We start from the raw sequence: 19,946 nt of genomic DNA, 5'->3' as shown, positions 1-19,946 counted from the left end.
AAAAAAAAACACAGTAAAAATGCTCCAACCCACAGCCTCTATTTAAAAAAAAAATTAAGTAAAACTGCGGCAAACACCGATTCCCCCCCCCCCCCCCTCCTCTGGTTAAAAGTGCTCCGAGCCCCCCCCCCCCAGCAGCCTCTAAAAGTAAAAGTGCTGTAACCCCCCCTCCAGACCCCCAGCCTCTAAAAGTAAAAGTACTCACACCCCCAGTCTCTAAAAGTGCTGACCTCTCCCCAGCCTCTAAAAGTGCTCCGACCCCTTCCCCCAGCCTCTAAAGCAGGGGTCTCAAACTCGCGGCCCGCGGGCCATTTGCGGCCCTCGATACAATATTTTGTGGCCCTCGCCGGCAAAAGCTTCCTTATAGTTCGCTTCAGTGCTCCCAAGTGATCCGCCGCATCCCCGACGTTAAACGAGGGCTGCAGAGCCCCCAAATCGCCCAGGAGGCAATCCGCCGGCATTTCTTGGAAGGGGCAGAGCTTTCAGCTTCAGCTCTGCCCCTCCTGACGTCAATCGCGCACGGATCGCCGCCTCTCCCCGCCCCTCTCTGTGAAGGAAGAGTGAGAGGGGCGGGCAGAGGCGGCGATGCGCCGCGATTGTGAAATTCCTTATGCGGCCCAGCCTCATCCTGACTTTGCCTCCTGCAGCCCCCAGGTAAATTGAGTTTGAGACCCCTGCTCTAAAGGAAAATGAGCTGGATTTTTTTTTTCTTATAATGGATGCCTATAAATTTACTTTTCATAGGTTGCTACATAATCAAATACACCTTCCCTCCTCAAAAAAAAAAAAAAAAAAAAATCTTCCAAAGACTATCCTAACTTATGGAAGACAATTAATTAAAGACTATTACTTATTTGCTGCAGGCTTACCACTGAAATACCTCATGTTTTACCTCACTCTATGCATTTACCTCATGTTTTACCTCATGTTTAACCTCATGTTTAACCTCATGTTTAACCTCATGTTTAACCTCATGTTTAACCTCATGTTTAACCTCATGTTTAACCTCATGTTTAACCTCATGTTTAACCTCATGTTTAACCTCATGTTTAACCTCATGTTTAACCTCATGTTTAACCTCATGTTTAACCTCATGTTTAACCTCATGTTCGGAAATGAAGAAAAATCAGAATTGATAAAAGAAGAGGAAAATACCTGATGAGGTATTTTACCTACAAGAAAAAATATTTACCTCACAGAGCTACCAGAATTGAGGCCAATGTATCATAAGTTTTGCTCTGCTGCGGTGTCACTTTAATGTAAACAATGGCAGTGACATGTCAGTATTTTTTTTAAAGAAATGAGTAATGTAAGCCTGTTGCATTATCCATCAGAACCTTGTTTTTTAAAGGGAACCTGAAGTGAGAGGAATACAGACGCTGCCATCTTTATTCCCTAATAAACAATGCCAGTTGCCGGACTTCTGTGGCGTAATACTACAAGTCACTGTCCCAGAATGAGCTGCAGATCAGATGCTGCGACTCCACTGGCTGCATGCTTCCCGCAGGGGTGTGACTCACAAAACAACTAAAAAGACAAGCCAGGCAACTGGCATTATTCATAAGGGAATTGCTCTAAATTCAGGTTCCACACTTTAAGCATAAGTAGGCTGATACTTTCATAGGCAAGGCTTTGTCTCCTGGTTGGCTGTTGGCACAGTTCCGCATTACCTGGCCTGCACAGTTGACAAAGTACTCGCATTCCACCTGGCCGCGATCCGTGTCCACTCCGCTGACGTGGCCTTTCTCCACCAGGACATGGTTGACTGTGGTGTGTTCATTGACCTGAGCGCCTGCAGGAGAGGAGGGGACAACACTGTCACCACGTTACTTCAAATAGCTCAAAATGCACTAACTTAACTTACACCGGACAAAGATCCATGTGACACCGAGTGCTGCTCTCACTTACTATAGTGTCTGAGAAAATCACTTACAGCCCACAGCAAACCATTCACCTCTCCTCCCTACCCTGTCTATAGCCCAAGACCTGACAATGTCTCCTTATGCCCAGCACTAACCTTAAAGGACCCCATCGTGGAAATCTTAACATTTAAAATACATGTAAAAACACATACAGATAAGGAGTACATTTCTTGCAGAGTAAAATGAGCCATACATTACTTTTCTCCTATGATAGTGTACTGGTTAAGGACACTGCCTTTGACATGGGAGATCAGGGTTTGAATCCTGGCTAGGGTCAGCACCTATTCAGTAAGGAGTCCTTGGGCAAGACTCCCTAACACTGCAGGGTGGCCTCCTGAGCGCGTCCCAGTGGCTGCAGCTCGGGCGCTTTGAGTCCAACAGGAGAAAAGCGCTATACAAATGTTTGGATTATTATTATGTCCCTTACAGTAAGTAGTAGAAATCTGACATTACCGACAGGTTTTGGACTAGCCCATCTCCTCATGTGGGGTTCTCAGGGTTTTCTTTATTTTCAAAATGCACTTAGTGAATGGCAGTCGCTCCATCCAACTGCCAAAAAAGTGTGCAGCGAGCAGGGAGGCTGGACAGCGTCATTGTATAAATCTTTTTCAAGGAATGTCTTTATTAGGAATAAAGGCCATGCTGAGAATCCCCCATGAAGAGATGGACTAACCCAAAGTTGCTTCTGTCAGACTTCTACTACCTACTGTAAGTGACAGCAACATAGGAGAAATGTCATTTATGGCACACTTTATTTTGTTCAGGAAGAAACCTGACTTCTTATTTGTATGAGTTTACATGCATCTTACATTTTAAGAGGTTTGTGGCAGTGGTCCTTTAAAGAAGTGTACTGAGAGGGTATATAAAGGCTTCCATATGTATTTCCTTTTAAAAAATACCAGTTGCCTGGCAGTCCTGCTGATCGCTTTGGCTGCAGTAGTGTCCGATTCACACACCTGAAACAAGCATGCAGCTAATCCTGTCACACTTCTGTCAGATAAGTAGAAGAGTACAGAGCAGCACACTTGTCCTTGTAGTCCTCCGGGTGCATGACCTCGGGTGTTAAGCCACACCCCAATGTAATCAAAGTAGTAGAGATGATCGATCAGCACACCAGCTTCTCAATGAGCATAGTTTATTCCCAAATCACATGTCAACACATGAGTTAACAATTGTTTCGGGGCCACTCAGGGTCCCCTTCTTCAGAACAGTGCAGACACTGCACTGTTCTTTTTTTTTTTAACTTCTTTTTATTGACATAAAAGAATAATACAATCCAACAAGACTGAAACATATCTGGAATCTCAGCTTAAGTTTACAATAACATGCATATCATATAAATCGCAGTCATATACAGTCATGATGGTATATTGCACAGGAGAGCATCCTATGTTGCCAGATAATTTAACAGGGTCACATATACAACCCAAGTGCCAACAGGGCACTTGTACAACATCCTACTTCTACATGGGGGTATGTCATGCAATCTCGCAGTACTTTTTAACTGGGTATTTGAGTCATCATTCTGGTGGAGAGTCCAGTGTTTCCTGGGAGTCGAGCCAAATATCCCATATTTTCCCAAATTTCGTGGGTGCACCTCTATGGGTGAAAAGGATCTTTTCATATTGAACTACTTCATTGACTAAATTTTTCCAGTGTTGAATCTGGGGACAGTCAGCAGCCAGCCATTTAAGTATTATAGTTTTCCGAGCTAGAAAGAGAGTCTCCCTCAGGAAAATTTGTTTGTACCGCTGGTTGTCTTCCTCCTCCATTACACCAAACAGGCACAATAAAGGAGCAAGAGGGACAGAAGTACCTACCATATTAGCAAGACATTGAGTTACCTGTATCCAGAAAGAGGACACTTTGGGACACTGCCAAATTAAGTGGAGGAAGTCTGCATCCGAGCTCCCACATTTAGGACAGTCTGCTGAGTCTCTAAGATTTTTAGATTTCAGCGTCACAGGTGTCCAATATGCTTGATGTACAATGTATAGTTGGATTAGTCGGTTATGAGCAGCTGGGGAAGCTAAACGAACTGAGAGAAAAATATCTTCCCAGTCTTCCTCCTGTATTTCTAAATGTTGAGTATCCCATTTGGCAGGTCCCTTCATGTCTAGACCTTCAAATTTAGCGTTCAATAAATGGGTATATAGATATGATGTTAAACCTTGGGCACCCTGTGTTTTTAAGACTCCAATCAAGGGAAAGTCAGATATGGGGAGGCTAGTTCTACCAAACTGGGCTCTAAGAGAATGTGAAAGCTGGAATGACCGAAGATAAGAGGATCTAGGGACCTGAAACCGATTTGTAATCTCTTCTGCTAAGAGAATCAGACCAGTATTGGTCGTTACCTGTGATACGTTTATTAAACCTTTATTGACCCAGAAGATTGGCTCAGGGATAGACAGCAGGTGTGGAAAGCTGGAGTTCTCCCATAAAGGGGTTTCAAGAGGGATGTCAGAGTATTTATAGATTCGCTTTCCACTGCGCCAAACTTGTAGTGCCAGCTTGTGTAGGGGCAAAAGAGAGGCATAGGAGTTCCCAGCGCCAGCTTCCAAAAAAGTAAATAAATTTTTACCACGAAGATTCTGGGCCAGTAGCAACTCACTCGTCCATTCAGTATGGCCGGGCATCCACGCTTGTATGTATCTTAACTGGCCGGCCAGATAGTATAGAAAGAAATCAGGGAGGGCTAAACCACCCTCATCTAATGGCCTAGTGAGTGTCTGTAGATTAATCCTAGCTCTCTTATTGCCCCACAGGAAGGAAGCAACCACGCTGTTTAGTTTAGAGAAGAATGACTTGGGGATGGGGACTGCCGAGTGCTGGACCACATATAGAATTTTAGGGAGAGAAATCATTTTTATTAAGTTCACCCTTCCCACTACTACCAAGGGGAGAGAGCTCCAAGCTTTGCACTTGGCTGTTAATTCAGATAAAAGAGGTGAAATATTGGCATTAAAGAACTCTGCTGGGTCTCTGGTTACTACTATTCCCAGGTACCTAAACTTCTGAACTATCTGTAGAGGGCACTCAACTGAGTCCAAACTGATAGCATCAGAGTCCAAGGGCATAATGCATGATTTTTCCCAATTTGTCTGCAGGCCTGAGAATTCCCCGAACTGGTTAATTAGTTGCATTGAATTTTTAAGTGAAGTATGCGTGTCTTCAAGAAATAAAATTACATCGTCCGCATATAAGCCAATAATATCAGTATGCGAATCGCAAGTAAGCCCTCGAATATTAGTAGCAGAACGAAATTTAATAGCTAAAGCTTCAATTGCGATGGCAAACAAAAAAGGTGATAGTGGGCAGCCTTGTCTAGTGCCGCGATGAAGAGCGAAAGATCGAGAAAAGAGACCATTTACTGATATTCTTGCCCTTGGACTCCGATACAATGCCCTCACCCAGCCCAGAAACCTAGGACCAAAACCAAATTTTTGCAGGCAGGTATCCAGAAAAAGCCACTCAATAGAATCAAAAGCTTTCATGGTGTCTAATGACACCAATGCTCTATCTCCGGTGACATTGTGCGATATCTGCGAGTGTATTAAAGTCCTCCTTATATTGATAGACGTCCCCTTACCAGGCATAAATCCTGTCTGGTCGGGGTGGATTATGTCAAGAATTACCTTAGCTAATCGGTTGGAGATGATTTTGGTAAAAATCTTATAATCGGTATTTAGCAGGGATATCGGTCTGTAAGAACCGCACTGCAATGGATTTTTCCCTTCTTTTAATAAAACAACTATTGTAGCATCATTCCAACTATCGGGGAGGCCGGATTGGGAATCTATACTCAGTAATACCGCAAGTAGATCTTGTATTATCAAATCTCTATATTTTTTATAAAAGTCTGCTGGAATTCCGTCAGGGCCGGAGGCCTTATTAGGTTGCAATGAGGATATAGCTATCTCCACTTCCTCGATTGTAATGGGGGCATCTAACATTTTTACCTGTTCAGGGGATAAAGTAGGGAAGGTACAATCTGAGAGGTATCGCACAATGTCATGTTCAGAGTATATCAGTTTTGAGGTGTATAGTGAGTCATAGAAAAGGACAAACTCCTCTAATATGTCAGAAGTGGCATTAACTAGAGAGCCATCTGGTTTACTTAATCCTGTAATCACTGCAGATCCTCTAGCCCCATGGGCCAGTTGGGCCAGTAGTCTTCCAGTGTAGTTTCCACACTCAAAAAAGGATTGTTTAGTAAAAAACAATTTCCTCTTGGATTTATGATTTAAGCAGATGTTCAGCTCCCTCTGTGCTAGAAGCCATTGTCTGCGGCTCTGGTCAGATGGCTGGGTAATATATAGGGCCTCAGCATCCGTGCAGGCCTCAGACAAGCGCTCCTCTTTTTCCCGAGAGCTCCTTTTAATAAATGATACTGTGGCGTGCAAGCATCCCCTCATATGGCATTTAAATGCCTCCCAGACACTGAGCAGGGCAGCCGAATCTTTATTACAAAGGAAATATGTAGTTATTTGCTCTATGGTTCTATCTGGGGAAGGGAAGAGAGTGAACCAAAAGCTGTTAAACTTCCAGGGGCTATTAACCTGCCTGGTATCCAAGCGGAAGTGTATCAGCAGTGGAGAGTGATCAGAGATTCCCCTATTTAAATGTACGGCAGATTCCAGCCTGGCAATGGCCAGGTCATTGACTAAGGCTAGATCAATTCTGGAGAGGGATTTCCTGGCAGGTGTATAGCAAGTGAAGGCAGCTGTCTCAGGGTTTAAGGTCCTCCATGCATCAAACCATCCTAGATTAAGGGCACATTCTGATAGGGAAGTTTGACCTAGCCCCTTTGCCCCTGCGGGGACAGGGAACCTGTCAATGGTCTCATCCATCACCAAATTGAAGTCCCCAACACATATTATGGGTGTGACCCTGTCATTTAAGATCCAGGGTATAATTGGTTTCAGAACTGAGAGGGCAGCTGGTGGGGACAAATAGACAGCTACGATCTTAATCGGGAGGGAATCTACCTCAGCTTGTACATAGATATATTTGCCATTTGGATCCTCTTTGAATGTTATCATGTGCCACCTTACCCTCTTATGAACCAAAATAGAGACCCCTCTGGAGTTGGAAGTGTAAACCGAGTGTGCGGCCCACCCTACCCAGTGTCTGCGAAGTCTAGAGGAGGTGCTTCCAGTCAAGTGCGTTTCCTGGAGAACACAAATGTCGGGATCATATTTTTTAAGGAAAGAAAATACAAGGTTACGTTTCATCACAGTCCCTAGTCCTCTAACATTCCATGATATACATTTTAAACTCCTAGCCATTATCCAGCTTCACAATAACATTCTCCACAGGATAGGCTCTGCTATACATTGAGACCACACGATCACACCCTCGTAACATAACCAGAATCCCTTCCCTACCCCTCACCCCTCCCCCCACCAGCCACAACGGGAATGTATTGAATAATAAACATTGATAGGTATCACATACATAGTATATACCATATAGTGAGATTAATATCGCAACCCAGGGAGCTGGGGAGATCAGGGCTAAGCATAAACAGAGAAAACAAAACATATTTTGTGCAGATTCGTGAGGATTACTCCTCTAAGGGGGGTGAATGCGGCATGAGTCCACCAACTCACTCCTGATATTTCAGATTAACAGCGAACTTTTAGAAATATGCAAAGCTGACTGTTTCTGGGCGACCTGGTGCCTATTATATCCATGTCCACAGGATACAAAGAAAATCCAGGTTGTTAAAGGAAAGTTCCAGAAGCGAAAAAAAAGAAAAAAACAGGGTAGTAGAGAGTCTCTTCATGGCAAACGACCTGCCCGAAAACTTTATGCCATCTCATCTAGCGCTACAGCATTGCTTTGCAAACTTTTAAACAGTTGTTACCTTGGTAGCGAAGTCCATGGCTTCTGAGGGTGTCTCAAAGAAAAGCGTCTTACCCTCATGTACGACTCTCAGGCGGGCAGGATAGGACATGGAATAGGGCACATGTTTGGCCCGCAGCTTTTTCTTTACCTCAATGAAGGTGGCTCTCCTCTTTTGTAGGGCCAGCGAAAAATCCGGAAAGACCTGTAGATTAACGTTCTCAAAGGGGAGTGCACCCTTCTGACGGGCCATTCTCAGGATCGCGTCCCGGTCTCTAAAGTTCAGAAGGCGAGCTATAAATGGACGGGCGGGCGCTCCAGGTTTTGGGGCCCGGCCCGGGATCCGATGTGCTCTTTCCACCACAAAAGCTGATGATAAGCCCTCCGACCCGAACGTGGATCTGACCCATCGCTCCATAAAGACCTCCGGAGCATCTCCCTCCGCACGCTCCGGCAGGCCCACTATACGAACGTTGTTGCGTCGGAGTCGATTCTCCATGTCGTCAATCTTCTCCTTAGTAGCCGTATCAGAGGTCTGTAGGTCTTTGATCTGTTTGGGGATCGGTGCTGTCAATTCCTCCAAGGCAGAAACTCTCTTTTCCACTTCGGAAGTGCGTTCTCGGAGCTTACCGAGGTCTTGACGCAGGAGGCCTACTTCCGCCTTCATCTCCTCTATCTTAGTGGTGAGGCACGTTTTCGATTCCGTAATGGCTGAGAGAAGATTCTCATAGATCATGGTTAGAGATAGTTCTCCGGTATCTTCAGATGCCGGAATCAGAATAGGCGGTTCGCTATCGCTATTAGATGCCTCTGCTTCTTCCTCTGCGGCCTGCATGGATTCCCCGTCGGCGCCATCTTGGGAGGAGGAAGTCCATTGGTATTGCGCTAATTTCTCAGCGGCTGCCTTCGCGGAGTTCACCTTTGTGGACATGGTTATGATCCCCAGGAGTTCAGCAGTACCCCGAGACCCAGATTCAGCAAGTAAGTTCGCTGTAAAGCAGGATATTAGCCTCGGATTTTAGGAGTGAGACGGAGCTCACTTAAATTGCGTCCTCCCGCATCGCGCGCTAACTCCGCCCCCGACACTGCACTGTTCTGAAGAAGGGGACCCTGAGTGGCCCCGAAACAATTGTTAACTCATGTGTTGACATGTGATTTGGGAATAAACTATGCTCATTGAGAAGCTGGTGTGCTGATCGATCATCTCTACACTTCTGTCAGAAACACCTGATCTGCTGCATGCTTGTTCAGGGGCTGTGGCTAAAAGTATTACAGGCAGAGGATCAGCAGGACTGCCAGGTAATGTGCATTTTTAAAAGGAAATAAATATGTCAGCATCCACATGCCCTTTACATTAAGTGTGCTTTAAAGGATACCAGAACTGACATGTGACATGATGAGATAGACATGGGTATGTACAGTGCCTAGCACACAAATAACTAGGCTGTGTTCCTCTTTTTCTTTCTCTGCCTGAAAGAGTTAAATATCAGGTATGTAAGTGGCTGACCCAGTCCTGACTCAGACAGGAAGTGACTACAGTGTGACCCTCACTGATAAGAAATTCCCCTTTTTATCTCTTTCCTGCTCTCAGAGGCCATTTTCTGCTAGGAAAAAGTGTTTTATAGTTGGAATTTCTTGTCACTGAGGGTCACACTGTAGTCACTTCCTGTCTGAGTCAGGACTGAATCAGCCACTTACATACCTGATATTTAACTCTTTCAGACAGAGAAAGAAAAAAAGGAACACAGCATAGTTATTAGTGTGCTAGGCACTGTACATACACATATCTATCTCATCATGTCACATGTCACTTCGGGTGTCCTTTAATGCTGGCCTCACAGATATAAATGTGTTAAACCATCAATGTTAAAATAACCTCAGAGAAATAGAATGATGCACTCTGCTCGATTTGATTAGTTGTACATTTTCCAGCTTTCCTATTCAGACATGCATTGTGCATTGCACATCTGTGCTTTCAACAATAAATATAATGAGAATACTGTACCCTGGCTGGCTCCTACGCTTACATTCCTTCACGTAATGACAGTGCAAATGATTGGACAGATAGTTGTCCTAACTCCTCCCTCTACCCCATCATCCCTAACTCCTCCCTCTATCCCATCCCAAACTCCTCCCTCTATCCCATCCCAAACTCCTCCCTCTATCCCATCCCAAACTCCTCCCTCTATGTTATCATCCCAAACTCCTCCCTCTATCCCACCATCCCTAACTCCTCCCTCTATCCAGTCATCCCAAACTCCTCCCTCTATCCAGTCATCCCAAACTCCTCCCTCTATCCAGTCATCCCAAACTCCTCCCTCTATCCAGTCATCCCAAACTCCTCCCTCTATCCAGTCATCCCAAACTCCTCCCTCTATCCAGTCATCCCAAACTCCTCCCTCTATCCAGTCATCCCAAACTCCTCCCTCTATCCAGTCATCCCAAACTCCTCCCTCTATCCAGTCATCCCAAACTCCTCCCTCTATCCAGTCATCCCAAACTCCTCCCTCTATCCAGTCATCCCAAACTCCTCCCTATATCCCCTCATCCCAAACTCATCCCTCTATCCCCTCATCCCAAACTCCTCCCTCTATCCCCTCATCCCAAACTCCTCCCTCTATCCCCTCATCCTAAACTCCTCCCTCTATCCCCTCATCCCAAACTCCTCCCTCTATCCCCTCATCCTAAACTCCTCCCTCTATCCCCTCATCCCAAACTCCTCCCTCTATCCCCTCATCCCAAACTCCTCCCTCTATCCCCTCATCCCAAACTCCTCCCTCTATCCCCTCATCCCAAACTCCTCCTGTGACGAACATTACGGAAAGTCGTGCGCAAGCGCCAACGATTTTCGTATGGTCGTGCACAATTACTGTCAGTTTTGTGTAAATGTACAATAGATGTCCTTTTTCCTCTCTTCTTACTGAGGGCAACAGTAACCTTCCCCCACATCCTGTGTCAGGAAAGAATGTCACAAGTGGCCAGCTCCCCTGGGCAGAAGCCATTTGGCCACTCAGCTCATCTCCCCCAAGCCAGCTCAGACTGGCTGAGATAAAAATTCCCTCCAAGCTCATAGCCTCAAACAGAGGGAACGTTAATTTATTAATAATTCAAAATAGGTTTGGCACAGCAAGACAAAAATTACATTTCCTGATACCTAGAAATCAGTTCTATCCTACACAGGATTTGCAATTTTCTAGCTGTCAGGGATACGTAGGAAAACCACTTTATCCGGCCTGCATAGAGCGAATGCGACAGACTAGGCATGTATAGCCTCGTTTAATACAGGGTCGCAGGCCTCTTATGAATATAGTCTCAGATTTGCGATGCGCCAATCTGGGGCGGAGTCACACCGATTATTAATAAATTGGTACATTTCTTGCTCTGAGTCTGAGGGTGGCAACCTTGCCCCCAGGAGATAACCCTGCCTTAAACACACCTACTTTCCAGTTAGTGACAGCCCCAAACTCAGGTCCTATAAAAGTGGGGCGAGACCATACCTGCCCAGTTCTCCAAATTTCATCGACCAGGGAAGTCCAAGCATGCGTTCCACGGAGAACCGCCGCATGCTGTGATTCAAGGACTTTTAACCTGAATGTCTACTTTTAAAACTGGACTCTTTTTTTCTTCATTCTTTAAATCGACTGCTCAGCATAACTAAGTAAGAATTTTCTGATTTTATTCCTTTTTATTTTAAGATCTATGTATATATGTTAATAGGTGTATATAACTGTATGGAATGCATTTTTGTTATTAAACGTTTTAAAAATCGTTTAGCGGTTATGACCTGTTGCTGAACATACACAATTGTACCTATTCTCCTGAAATCGCTACCCTGTGTTTAATAGAAGTATACACTTATAACCCGTATGTGAGAACCTGGCCCAGATATAACGATCTGACCCAGATTCTTGCATGCTGCTAAGGGGTAATAGAGCGTTCTCGAAGTCCTAGTAAAACTACAGTAGCGGGCTGTGTAACTCGCTTGGTGGCAGATCTTTGAATTGTATGTGTGTGGTGAATTCGTTAGTGGCAGAACGCTCCCTTCGCGAGTCAGTTCATCAAATTGCGAACGCGGGTTACCCTTCGTGATGAACAAATGACCGTGTGAGAGGATTTCTGACGCTGATCGATTTACCCCATCCGCAGACCGGCCTTGCGGTCTGTGACACCTCCCTCTATCCCTACCGCATGAGGTAGCCTGAGAGGGGGAACAGCCAGTCTTTCTCTGTGTGTGAACATCCCCAGACCAATCCCCCTTGAGGAAGGTGTGGGAAGGGTTAAAGCATACGGCGACATGTGACATGATGAGAGAAACATGTATGTACAAAACATTAATAACCAGGCTGTTTTACTTGCTTTATTTTGCTGCCTGAAAGAGTTAATTTCTCGGCATGGAAGTGACAGCTTTTGTTTTTGTCGGTACCTTGTCAGGAATATGGTAAGCATCGCTGATAAGCAAATTACAGCCATAAACGTTTTCCTGGCTGAATACAACTTCTGGCCCACGTCTGCCCACTAGGGATGGTAACAGATGTGCAAATTGTTCCGAGCTGATGCAAATTTTTATGCAAATGTATGCAGCTTGAAAATGGACCAATCAATTTAAACCTGGGTTTAAATTGATTGGTCTATTTTCAAACGGCATACATTTGCATAAAAATTTGCATCAGCTCAGAACAATTTGCATATCTGTGATCATCCCTACTGGCCCCTCCAGTCTCCTTATCTTAGCGCACCTTGACTCTGAGCAGCAGTCACCATGGCGAGCGTCACATCTGCAGTGGAGACCACAGCATCCTCCGGCACGTACATCGCTCCGACCAGATCGTGAATATTAATTAGGGGGTGGAGCTCCCCCACTTGCTTTGGTGTAATTATCTCACACGGTATTCCTTTCATTCTATTCAAAAACCAGAACAAAGAAAGTTACTCTATTTAGCAGGTTTGTAGACAGAGAGCGTTGCTGAACCAGTTCTCACCTTAGTCGGGATACTATACGTCGCAGTGATATGAGGCGGTCCTGCGTCTGAGCCAGCAGTATGGAGCCGGTCCTGGTGTAGCCTGCAGGAAGCAGAGGAAAGACTTAGAAATACTTCTCTCTTCAAACTCAACAACTTACTGCCTGATCAGCTCTGATCTGATGTAAACTAGTGATGGTCAAGTAGATGCATATAACTTTGAGTTGATGCAAATTTATGCAGTTTGAAAATGAACCAATCAAATCCTGCTGAGGTAAAATTCTATTGGTTAGTTTTCCAGCTGCATAAATTTGCATAACATTTGCACCAACTCAAAGTGATTTGCATCTATTTGACCATCACTGATGTAAACCCTCTTCTACTGCTGCCATAATGTGAGAACCTGGAGACTTAGGACCCTTTCACACCGAGGGGGTGCGGTATTTTTACCGCACCCCACCGCCAGGCAATGAAAGTCTATGGAGACTTTCATACTGCCACGGTACGGCACGACGCAATAGAAGTTAAGTTTTCACTGCATACCCAACGCAGGTCAATAACTATGTTACCGCTGCGGTGCAGTGTCGAGTTTCCGCGATCTGCGCCGGTCCGGAAGTCATGTTAGTCTATGGCGACGTGTACATTTTTAAAAAACCACTGATGCGACGTTGCGGCAATACGCTTCCAACCAATTTATCAATACGCTTCCCACCACTTTCGCGTACCCGAAGCAGGAAGTGACGGCAAGCGTGCGTCACTTCCTGCTTGGCCTGTGGCCAGTTGCGCGATGATCCCTGAAGGCCTGTTTTTGACGGTACGATGCGGTGCTTTGGGCGCGACGCACCCCATCACTGACGCTGGTTTCCAGTCTGAAACCGGCCTGACAGAGATTATTGCTTGTAACTACAGACTGACAGAGACTGCTGACTTGTTACAAGAAACTGCTGAGGACTGCTGCCACATTTCATGAGACTTATGACATCAGTTTTTCACACACTTTCACAGGCTTCCTTAGTGTCACCCATTGCCATTATGAATGGTCAATAAACTGCTAATAATTCTGTGTTTTATCAATTGTATGCCAATTGATGCAGGTTGGAAACATGCCCAATGGAGATGCGGCATAAAATTTGCATCAACTCAAAAATATTAGTAATTCATTGACCATCCCTAGTTGTGATACTGACTGCATTCATAAAGACAGCGCACAGGAACTGACAACAATGCATGCAGCACCGTGTTATTACCTCATTCAACACCCCCCCCCCCCCCAAAAAAAAAACTTAACGTAAACCCAAGGCAACCCCAAGGTGTATAAAAACTAAATACTTACCTAAGAAGAGGGGACCCTCTGGATCCTGCAGAGGCTGAGCACGTCCTCCTGGAGACTCTGCGGCTGCCTAGGACCTGCCTGGAGGCAGCAACTGAGCTCCTTTTCATGCACAAACGGCTCCAGCTGACTCGCGCAGGCACAGTACGGCCAAACTCGTGCATGAACAGGGATATAGTCGCAATTAAAGATCCAGGGCTGTGTTGTCGGTACAAAAATACTCCGACACCAAGGACCCAAATAATTTGCTCCAATTCCAACAGAAGAGCAGACACGCACGCCGGAGGTCGCAAGTCTTTGAGCAGCAGGCAGGTGAAGTGGGACTATATCCTCATCCGTCTTCTGCCAGCGTATGGATACCTCTAGGGAGTGGGCACAATGGACCGCTAGACTACCCACCAGGCAGCCAGGGAGGGTGCACAGGAGGACCACTAAACTACCAGGGAAAGGTATAGGGACATGCGGGGGACAACTAGATAACCAAGGAAAGGTAAAGACACTCAGGGGGGCCCCTAGACAATGGGTGGCTGAGGGGTCCAGAAGGGGGTGGGCAACAAAAATGTTGCTATCGGGCCCAGTAAGTTCTAGCTACGCTAGGTAAGTATCTATTTTTTCATTATTTTTGCTTCCTGTACACCTTAAGTGGGAGGTTCCAAAGTTAACCCCTTGATGCATTGTTACGCTCCTCTGAAGAAGTGAGGCTGAACCTCACGAAACATGTTAGAACTTGTGCACTTTGTTTAATCAAAATAAACAGCTGAAATTTATTCTGTGAAGCGACTGTTCTTCCATATAAAAACTTTCGCTACTATGCAGTCACCGGCAATCCAATGGTTTATTGCTACAAAGCGTGCTGCGCTAATAAGCCTTTTATGCGGATATCGGTCATATGACATTTTTAGCCACCACACAGGTGTATGGATCGTGTAAAGCCCACTATTGTGACATTTACACACAGGGGGCGCCATTTTCTTCCCCAACCCTTTTTTGGTTGATGCAGGAAGGTCACACGCTGCAGTGTTCTCTCCAGAATTATTTTTCAGCCGGGTGGCATGAAAAAGTAGCCGGGAGGGGCAATATGAGAGAATGCAGGGCCGGTGCTTCTGTGTGACAACTCTGCTTACAGCATAGGAGGAGGTGAGCCGATGACAGCCGGGTGACCAACAAAACTAGCCGGGTGGAGCACCCGGGCTAAAAGAGCCTGGGGAGAACACTGCGCTGTATGGGGCATGTCACTGAGCCATAATGTGCAAGCCACACACAACATATGGGCCATATGCAATTTACTTTTTCTACTGAGTTTTCTCCTAGATGCAGGGCTGTGGAGTTGGAGTCGAGGAGTCGGAGCAATTTTGGGTACCTGGTAGGCCTGAAAGATAAATCGAATTCGTAATCACCAAGCTCACAATTTTGAAATCGTCAAAGTGGCAATTTCTGTGATATTATTTCCACACGGGCGAAGTTTGATGGTGGGAGTTTGAAGAAGCGGCTTCAAACTTCCCCAAGCTTCAGCGCGTGTAGCCCGCAGCATCGGCAGTGTTGGACATACCTTCTGACAGGAGTCGCACGCTTTCCATCCTATCTCGCTGTCTGCCAGCTCTTGTGCATGGCATACTTCCTGGTTCCTGTCACATGACATACAGGAAGTATGTTATGCATCAGAGCCTGCAGGAGGTGAAGTAGATAGACGGGCATCGCTGGACTTGTGCTGGAAGGTATGCCCAGCACAGCTGCAGCTTGGGGGACAGAGAGGGGAACAAAGTTGGATTTGAAGTAAAAATTTGGATTTTCTTGGCGGTCGTGATATATAGGAAGCAATGATCGGTTAGTTGATGGTGTAGTGAACTATTTTTCGTCCGATCAGAATTTCTGATCGCTCGAACGATTTTTCGCTAGAAATTGGACAGTTAGTGGCCACCTTGAGGAGGAGTCAGAGCCATTTTAGGTACCCGGAGTCGGAGTCAAATGGTTTCATAAACTGAGGAGTTGGATGATTTTTGTACCGACTCCACAGCCCTGGTTTTCAAACCTGTCAATAACACACCTTTTAAACCACCAGCAATCAAAAACAAAACAAAAAAAAACCCAAAACCACAAAATAGTTTTGATGGTACATTTTCACCTACTTGCTGGTACTTTTTCCATTGCAAAGTGCTGAAAAGTTATTCTAAAGAAGAAACATTATCTCCTGGGAGAAAACCTGCATATGACCCACGGTTTTCTATCTTGCTAAATACTAAGCCTACATATACAAGAACAAACAGAGGAAACAAAGAAAAAAAAAATATATATATATATCTATCTATCTATCAAATCTATAGAGCCCAGCCTCATAGTTGTGTAACAGACTTTCCTGCAGCAGCGCTTTCACTTCCCCAGCAGAGACACTTCCGCCTGTTCCATGCAGAGTACATGAGGGTAGATGGGCAGCTGCACAAACACTTGGCAGAGAGACAAGACACAGAACATTGCGCTTTTCTCCTGGTGGACTCGAAGCGCCACAGCTGCAGCCACTAGGACGTGCTCTATAGGCAGTAGCAGTGTTAGGGTGTCTTGCCGAAGGTCTCCTACTGAATAGGTGCTGGCTTCCTGAACAGGAAGAGCTGAGATTCTAACCCTGGTTTCCTGTGTCAGAGGCTTAAAGGATACCCGAAGTGACACGTGACATGATGAGATAGACACGTGTATGTACAGTGCCAAGCACACAAATAGCTAGGCTGTGTTCCTTTTTTTCTTTCTCTGCCTGAGTTAAATATCAGGTATGTAAGTGGCTGACTCAGTCCTGACTCGGACAGGAAGTGACTACAGTGTGACCCTCACCAATAAGAAATTCCAACTATAAAACACTTCCCTAGCAGAAAATGGCTTCTGAGGGCAAGACAGAGATAAAAAGGGGAATTTCTTATCAGTGAGGGTCACACTGTAGTCACTTCCTGTCTGAGTCAGGACTGAGTCAGCCAATGGCATACCTGATATTTAACTCTTTCAGGGAGAGAAAGAAAAAAAAGGAACACAGCACAGTTATTTGTGTGCTAGGCACTGCACATACACATGTATCTCATCATGTCACATGTCAGTTCTGGTATCCTTTAACTAGTACACCATCCAGCCACAGCCAGACAATGGGGTCAGTGACCCCTCCAGCATGACACAACAGTGGCTGCTGGAGGCTACCTGTCTGGGCTACCATCAACATGGCGGCTTCTTTGTATGGAATGTGGGATCCTCGTGTCTACCAGCAGTACGTCATTTCCTGGGAGACACCCTCAAGTTTCAAAGAAACACGAATTTCTGACATGTCCGATCCCCCCCCCCCCCCCCCTCCAATCGTTTCCCCGCTCGATTCTGCACTGAGGACAATGGAAAAAGATAAGAAAAACGAGCAGAAGATAAGAGAATGGACTGCAGAATCGAGTGGGGAATTGATCGATCGGCAAGAACGAGCAGTTTCTGCCCAGTATTAGAGGCAGATGATCCGCAGGACAGCCAGGCAATGTGCATTGTTTAAATGGAAATACAAATGACAGCCTCCATATACCTCTCACTACAGGTGTCCTTTAACCGATATGGGACTAAAGGCTCTGGGGTCCTTAAACTAGAGCCTTTTCTTAAAAAATTTGCATTTCCTGTCTTTAAAGGGGTTCTCCAGGGGGTTTGAAAATAAAGACAGACACTTACCTGGGGCTTCTATCAGCCCCCTGGAGCTGTAATGTCCCACGCCGTCCCCCTTCCGATCCTCCTTTCCCCGCTGCCGGCCCCGGTGTAGCGCGGCGTCCCATCCAACTGTGGCTGCGCGCCCGTGCTCGTTCCCGCACGTCATTGGAAGCTTACTGCGCAGGCGCCGTACAAGAAAACTTCATACTGCTACACTTGTACAATACTTGTGGGGGAGCTGGCAGGCACTTGGGATAGGCTGCAATAAACTGGCAGGGATATGTAGACACCCAGTAAACCATGTGCTCAAGACATAAGCAAAATAGATGCAAACAGACTGGGAGACAAGGAAAGACTGGCACTATGGTTTATTCGTGCAGCAAATGGCAAAAAAAGTGATGTGGTATACATTCAAAAATGCAACATGTGCAGCTGGGTAAGCATCAAGCAAATAAACATCACAATGCGTAACGCTGTACCTGGGTGTGAGGGAGGTTGCTGGTGTGGGCGCCAAAAAGGTGCACGGTCCTTACGACCGTTTCGCAAGGCGGCTGCCAAGCTTCATCTGAGGTGTGCAGTACTTCATACTTCATATACTTCATTCTGCGCCTGCGCAGTAAGCTTCGGATGACACGAGCGGGGGGCGCACATTATTTGGTGCCGGAGGATCGGAGGAGGACGGCGCGGGACATGGCAGCTACAAGAGGCTGATAGAAGCCCAGGGTAAGTGTCAGATTTTATTTTCAAATCCCCCTGGACAACCCCTTTAAACAGCAGAAATCTGTGCTGGCGGGGTTGTGCTTTTGAGTCCCGTGTTATATATACATACCTGGGGCTTTCTCCAGCCTCCTCAGGCCTGATTGTTCCCACGGCGTCCTCATCTTTCCCTCCGTGCGCCCGCAACTGGCCCCGGAAAATCCTCCAGTCGGGGCCAGTCAGCATAGGTGCAGTCCGGCCAGGCGCACTCCAGGAGCGTACTGCGAAGGTGCAGAGCGCTCCCAGCAACATGAACGCAGCGGGAGCGCTTTCATGGGCAGTTTGCGTAGTTGGCACTGGGCCGGAGGACTTTCCAGGGAGAGCAGAGGATGCCGTGAGAGAGATCAGGCCGGAGGGGGCTGGTGGAAGCCCCAGGTATGTATAATTTATGTAGAATCCCTCATCTCAGGTTCCCTTTAAGCTATGTATGCAATTCTTCACCTAAAACTATCCTTCACCATCATGAAAGCGTAGAGTACAGATGTCCTCTGATGTCATCAGCTCCTCTTCACTCATTGGCCAAAGCAGAAAATCCTTTGCCAATGCTACCAGCCCCCCCAAACAGAACAGCACATGCTGCTGAGCAGAGAGCACCACCGTGTGTCTGTACAACGCCTGGTCCCAAAGTAATCAGGAATAGATCACTGGTCAATGAGAGGCAAATAATGGTGACATCCTTACTGCTGGCAGATGTCACTGGAAGGAGATGCTGTTTTTTTTTTTTTGCAGTTGAAAACAGCTGTTATTTCCCACAATGCAACAAGGCTCCCACAGTGTGATGTTAGGACCTTGGCGCTGACATCACACTGTGGGAGGGCTTTCACCACAGTATCAGCCATACAGAGCCCCGTGATGATCCATTTGTGAAAAGGAATAGATTTCTCATGGGAAAGGGGGTATCAGCTACTGATTGGGATGAAGTTCAATTCTTGGTTACGGTTTCTCTTTAAAGGACAACTAAAGAGAGATGTATATGGAGGCTGCCATGTTTATTTCCTTTTAAGCAATACCAGTTGCCTGGCTGCTCTGCTGATCCTCTGTCTCTAATTCTACTAGCCATAGTCCCAGAACAAGCATGCAGCAGATCAGGCGTTTCTGACATTATTGTCAGATCTGACAAGATTAGCTGCATGCTTGTTTCTGGTGTGTGATTCAGACACTACTGTAGCCAAACAGACCAGCAGGGCTGCCAGGCAACTGGTATTGTTTAAAAGGAAATAAACATGGCAGCCTCCATAGTCTTCTCACTTCAGTCGTCCTTTAATAAATAGCAGATCGATCAAGAAATTATTGATTCTTACTGATTCAACTTTCATTCATATTGATTCAACTGTAATTGATTAAAGTTGTTTGATCAACCATAGCCCTGCGGGTCATCATCTTCACTACTGGCAGAGATGGAAAAAACAGACAGCGCCAACTGCCATTATCTATAAACACGCCCACTGGTAATGTGATGGGCTAAAAGGTTTATTTTCT

General features: G+C 45.9%; 1 protein-coding gene across 3 annotated transcripts in view; it reads right to left on the bottom strand.

Moving 5' to 3' along the window:
* The window catches only part of PDPR (pyruvate dehydrogenase phosphatase regulatory subunit), a 71,813-nt gene that overhangs the window by 36,646 nt on the left and 15,221 nt on the right, over positions 1-19,946 (bottom strand). For all 3 annotated transcript variants that reach the window (XM_068259955.1, XM_068259956.1, XM_068259954.1), the window contains exons 4-6: positions 12,749-12,830; positions 12,506-12,669; positions 1,671-1,792 (exon numbers count right to left, since the gene is read on the bottom strand). In XM_068259955.1, the coding sequence (XP_068116056.1) occupies positions 1,671-1,792; positions 12,506-12,669; positions 12,749-12,830 (368 nt within the window). The remainder of the gene's footprint in view (positions 1-1,670; positions 1,793-12,505; positions 12,670-12,748; positions 12,831-19,946) is intronic.

The sequence above is a fragment of the Hyperolius riggenbachi genome, chromosome 11 (genome assembly GCF_040937935.1).
Source record: "Hyperolius riggenbachi isolate aHypRig1 chromosome 11, aHypRig1.pri, whole genome shotgun sequence".
Lineage (NCBI taxonomy): Eukaryota > Metazoa > Chordata > Amphibia > Anura > Hyperoliidae > Hyperolius > Hyperolius riggenbachi.
The sequence above is the reverse complement of the archived record's forward strand: the minus strand, read 5'-3'. Positions and strand labels throughout refer to the sequence as shown.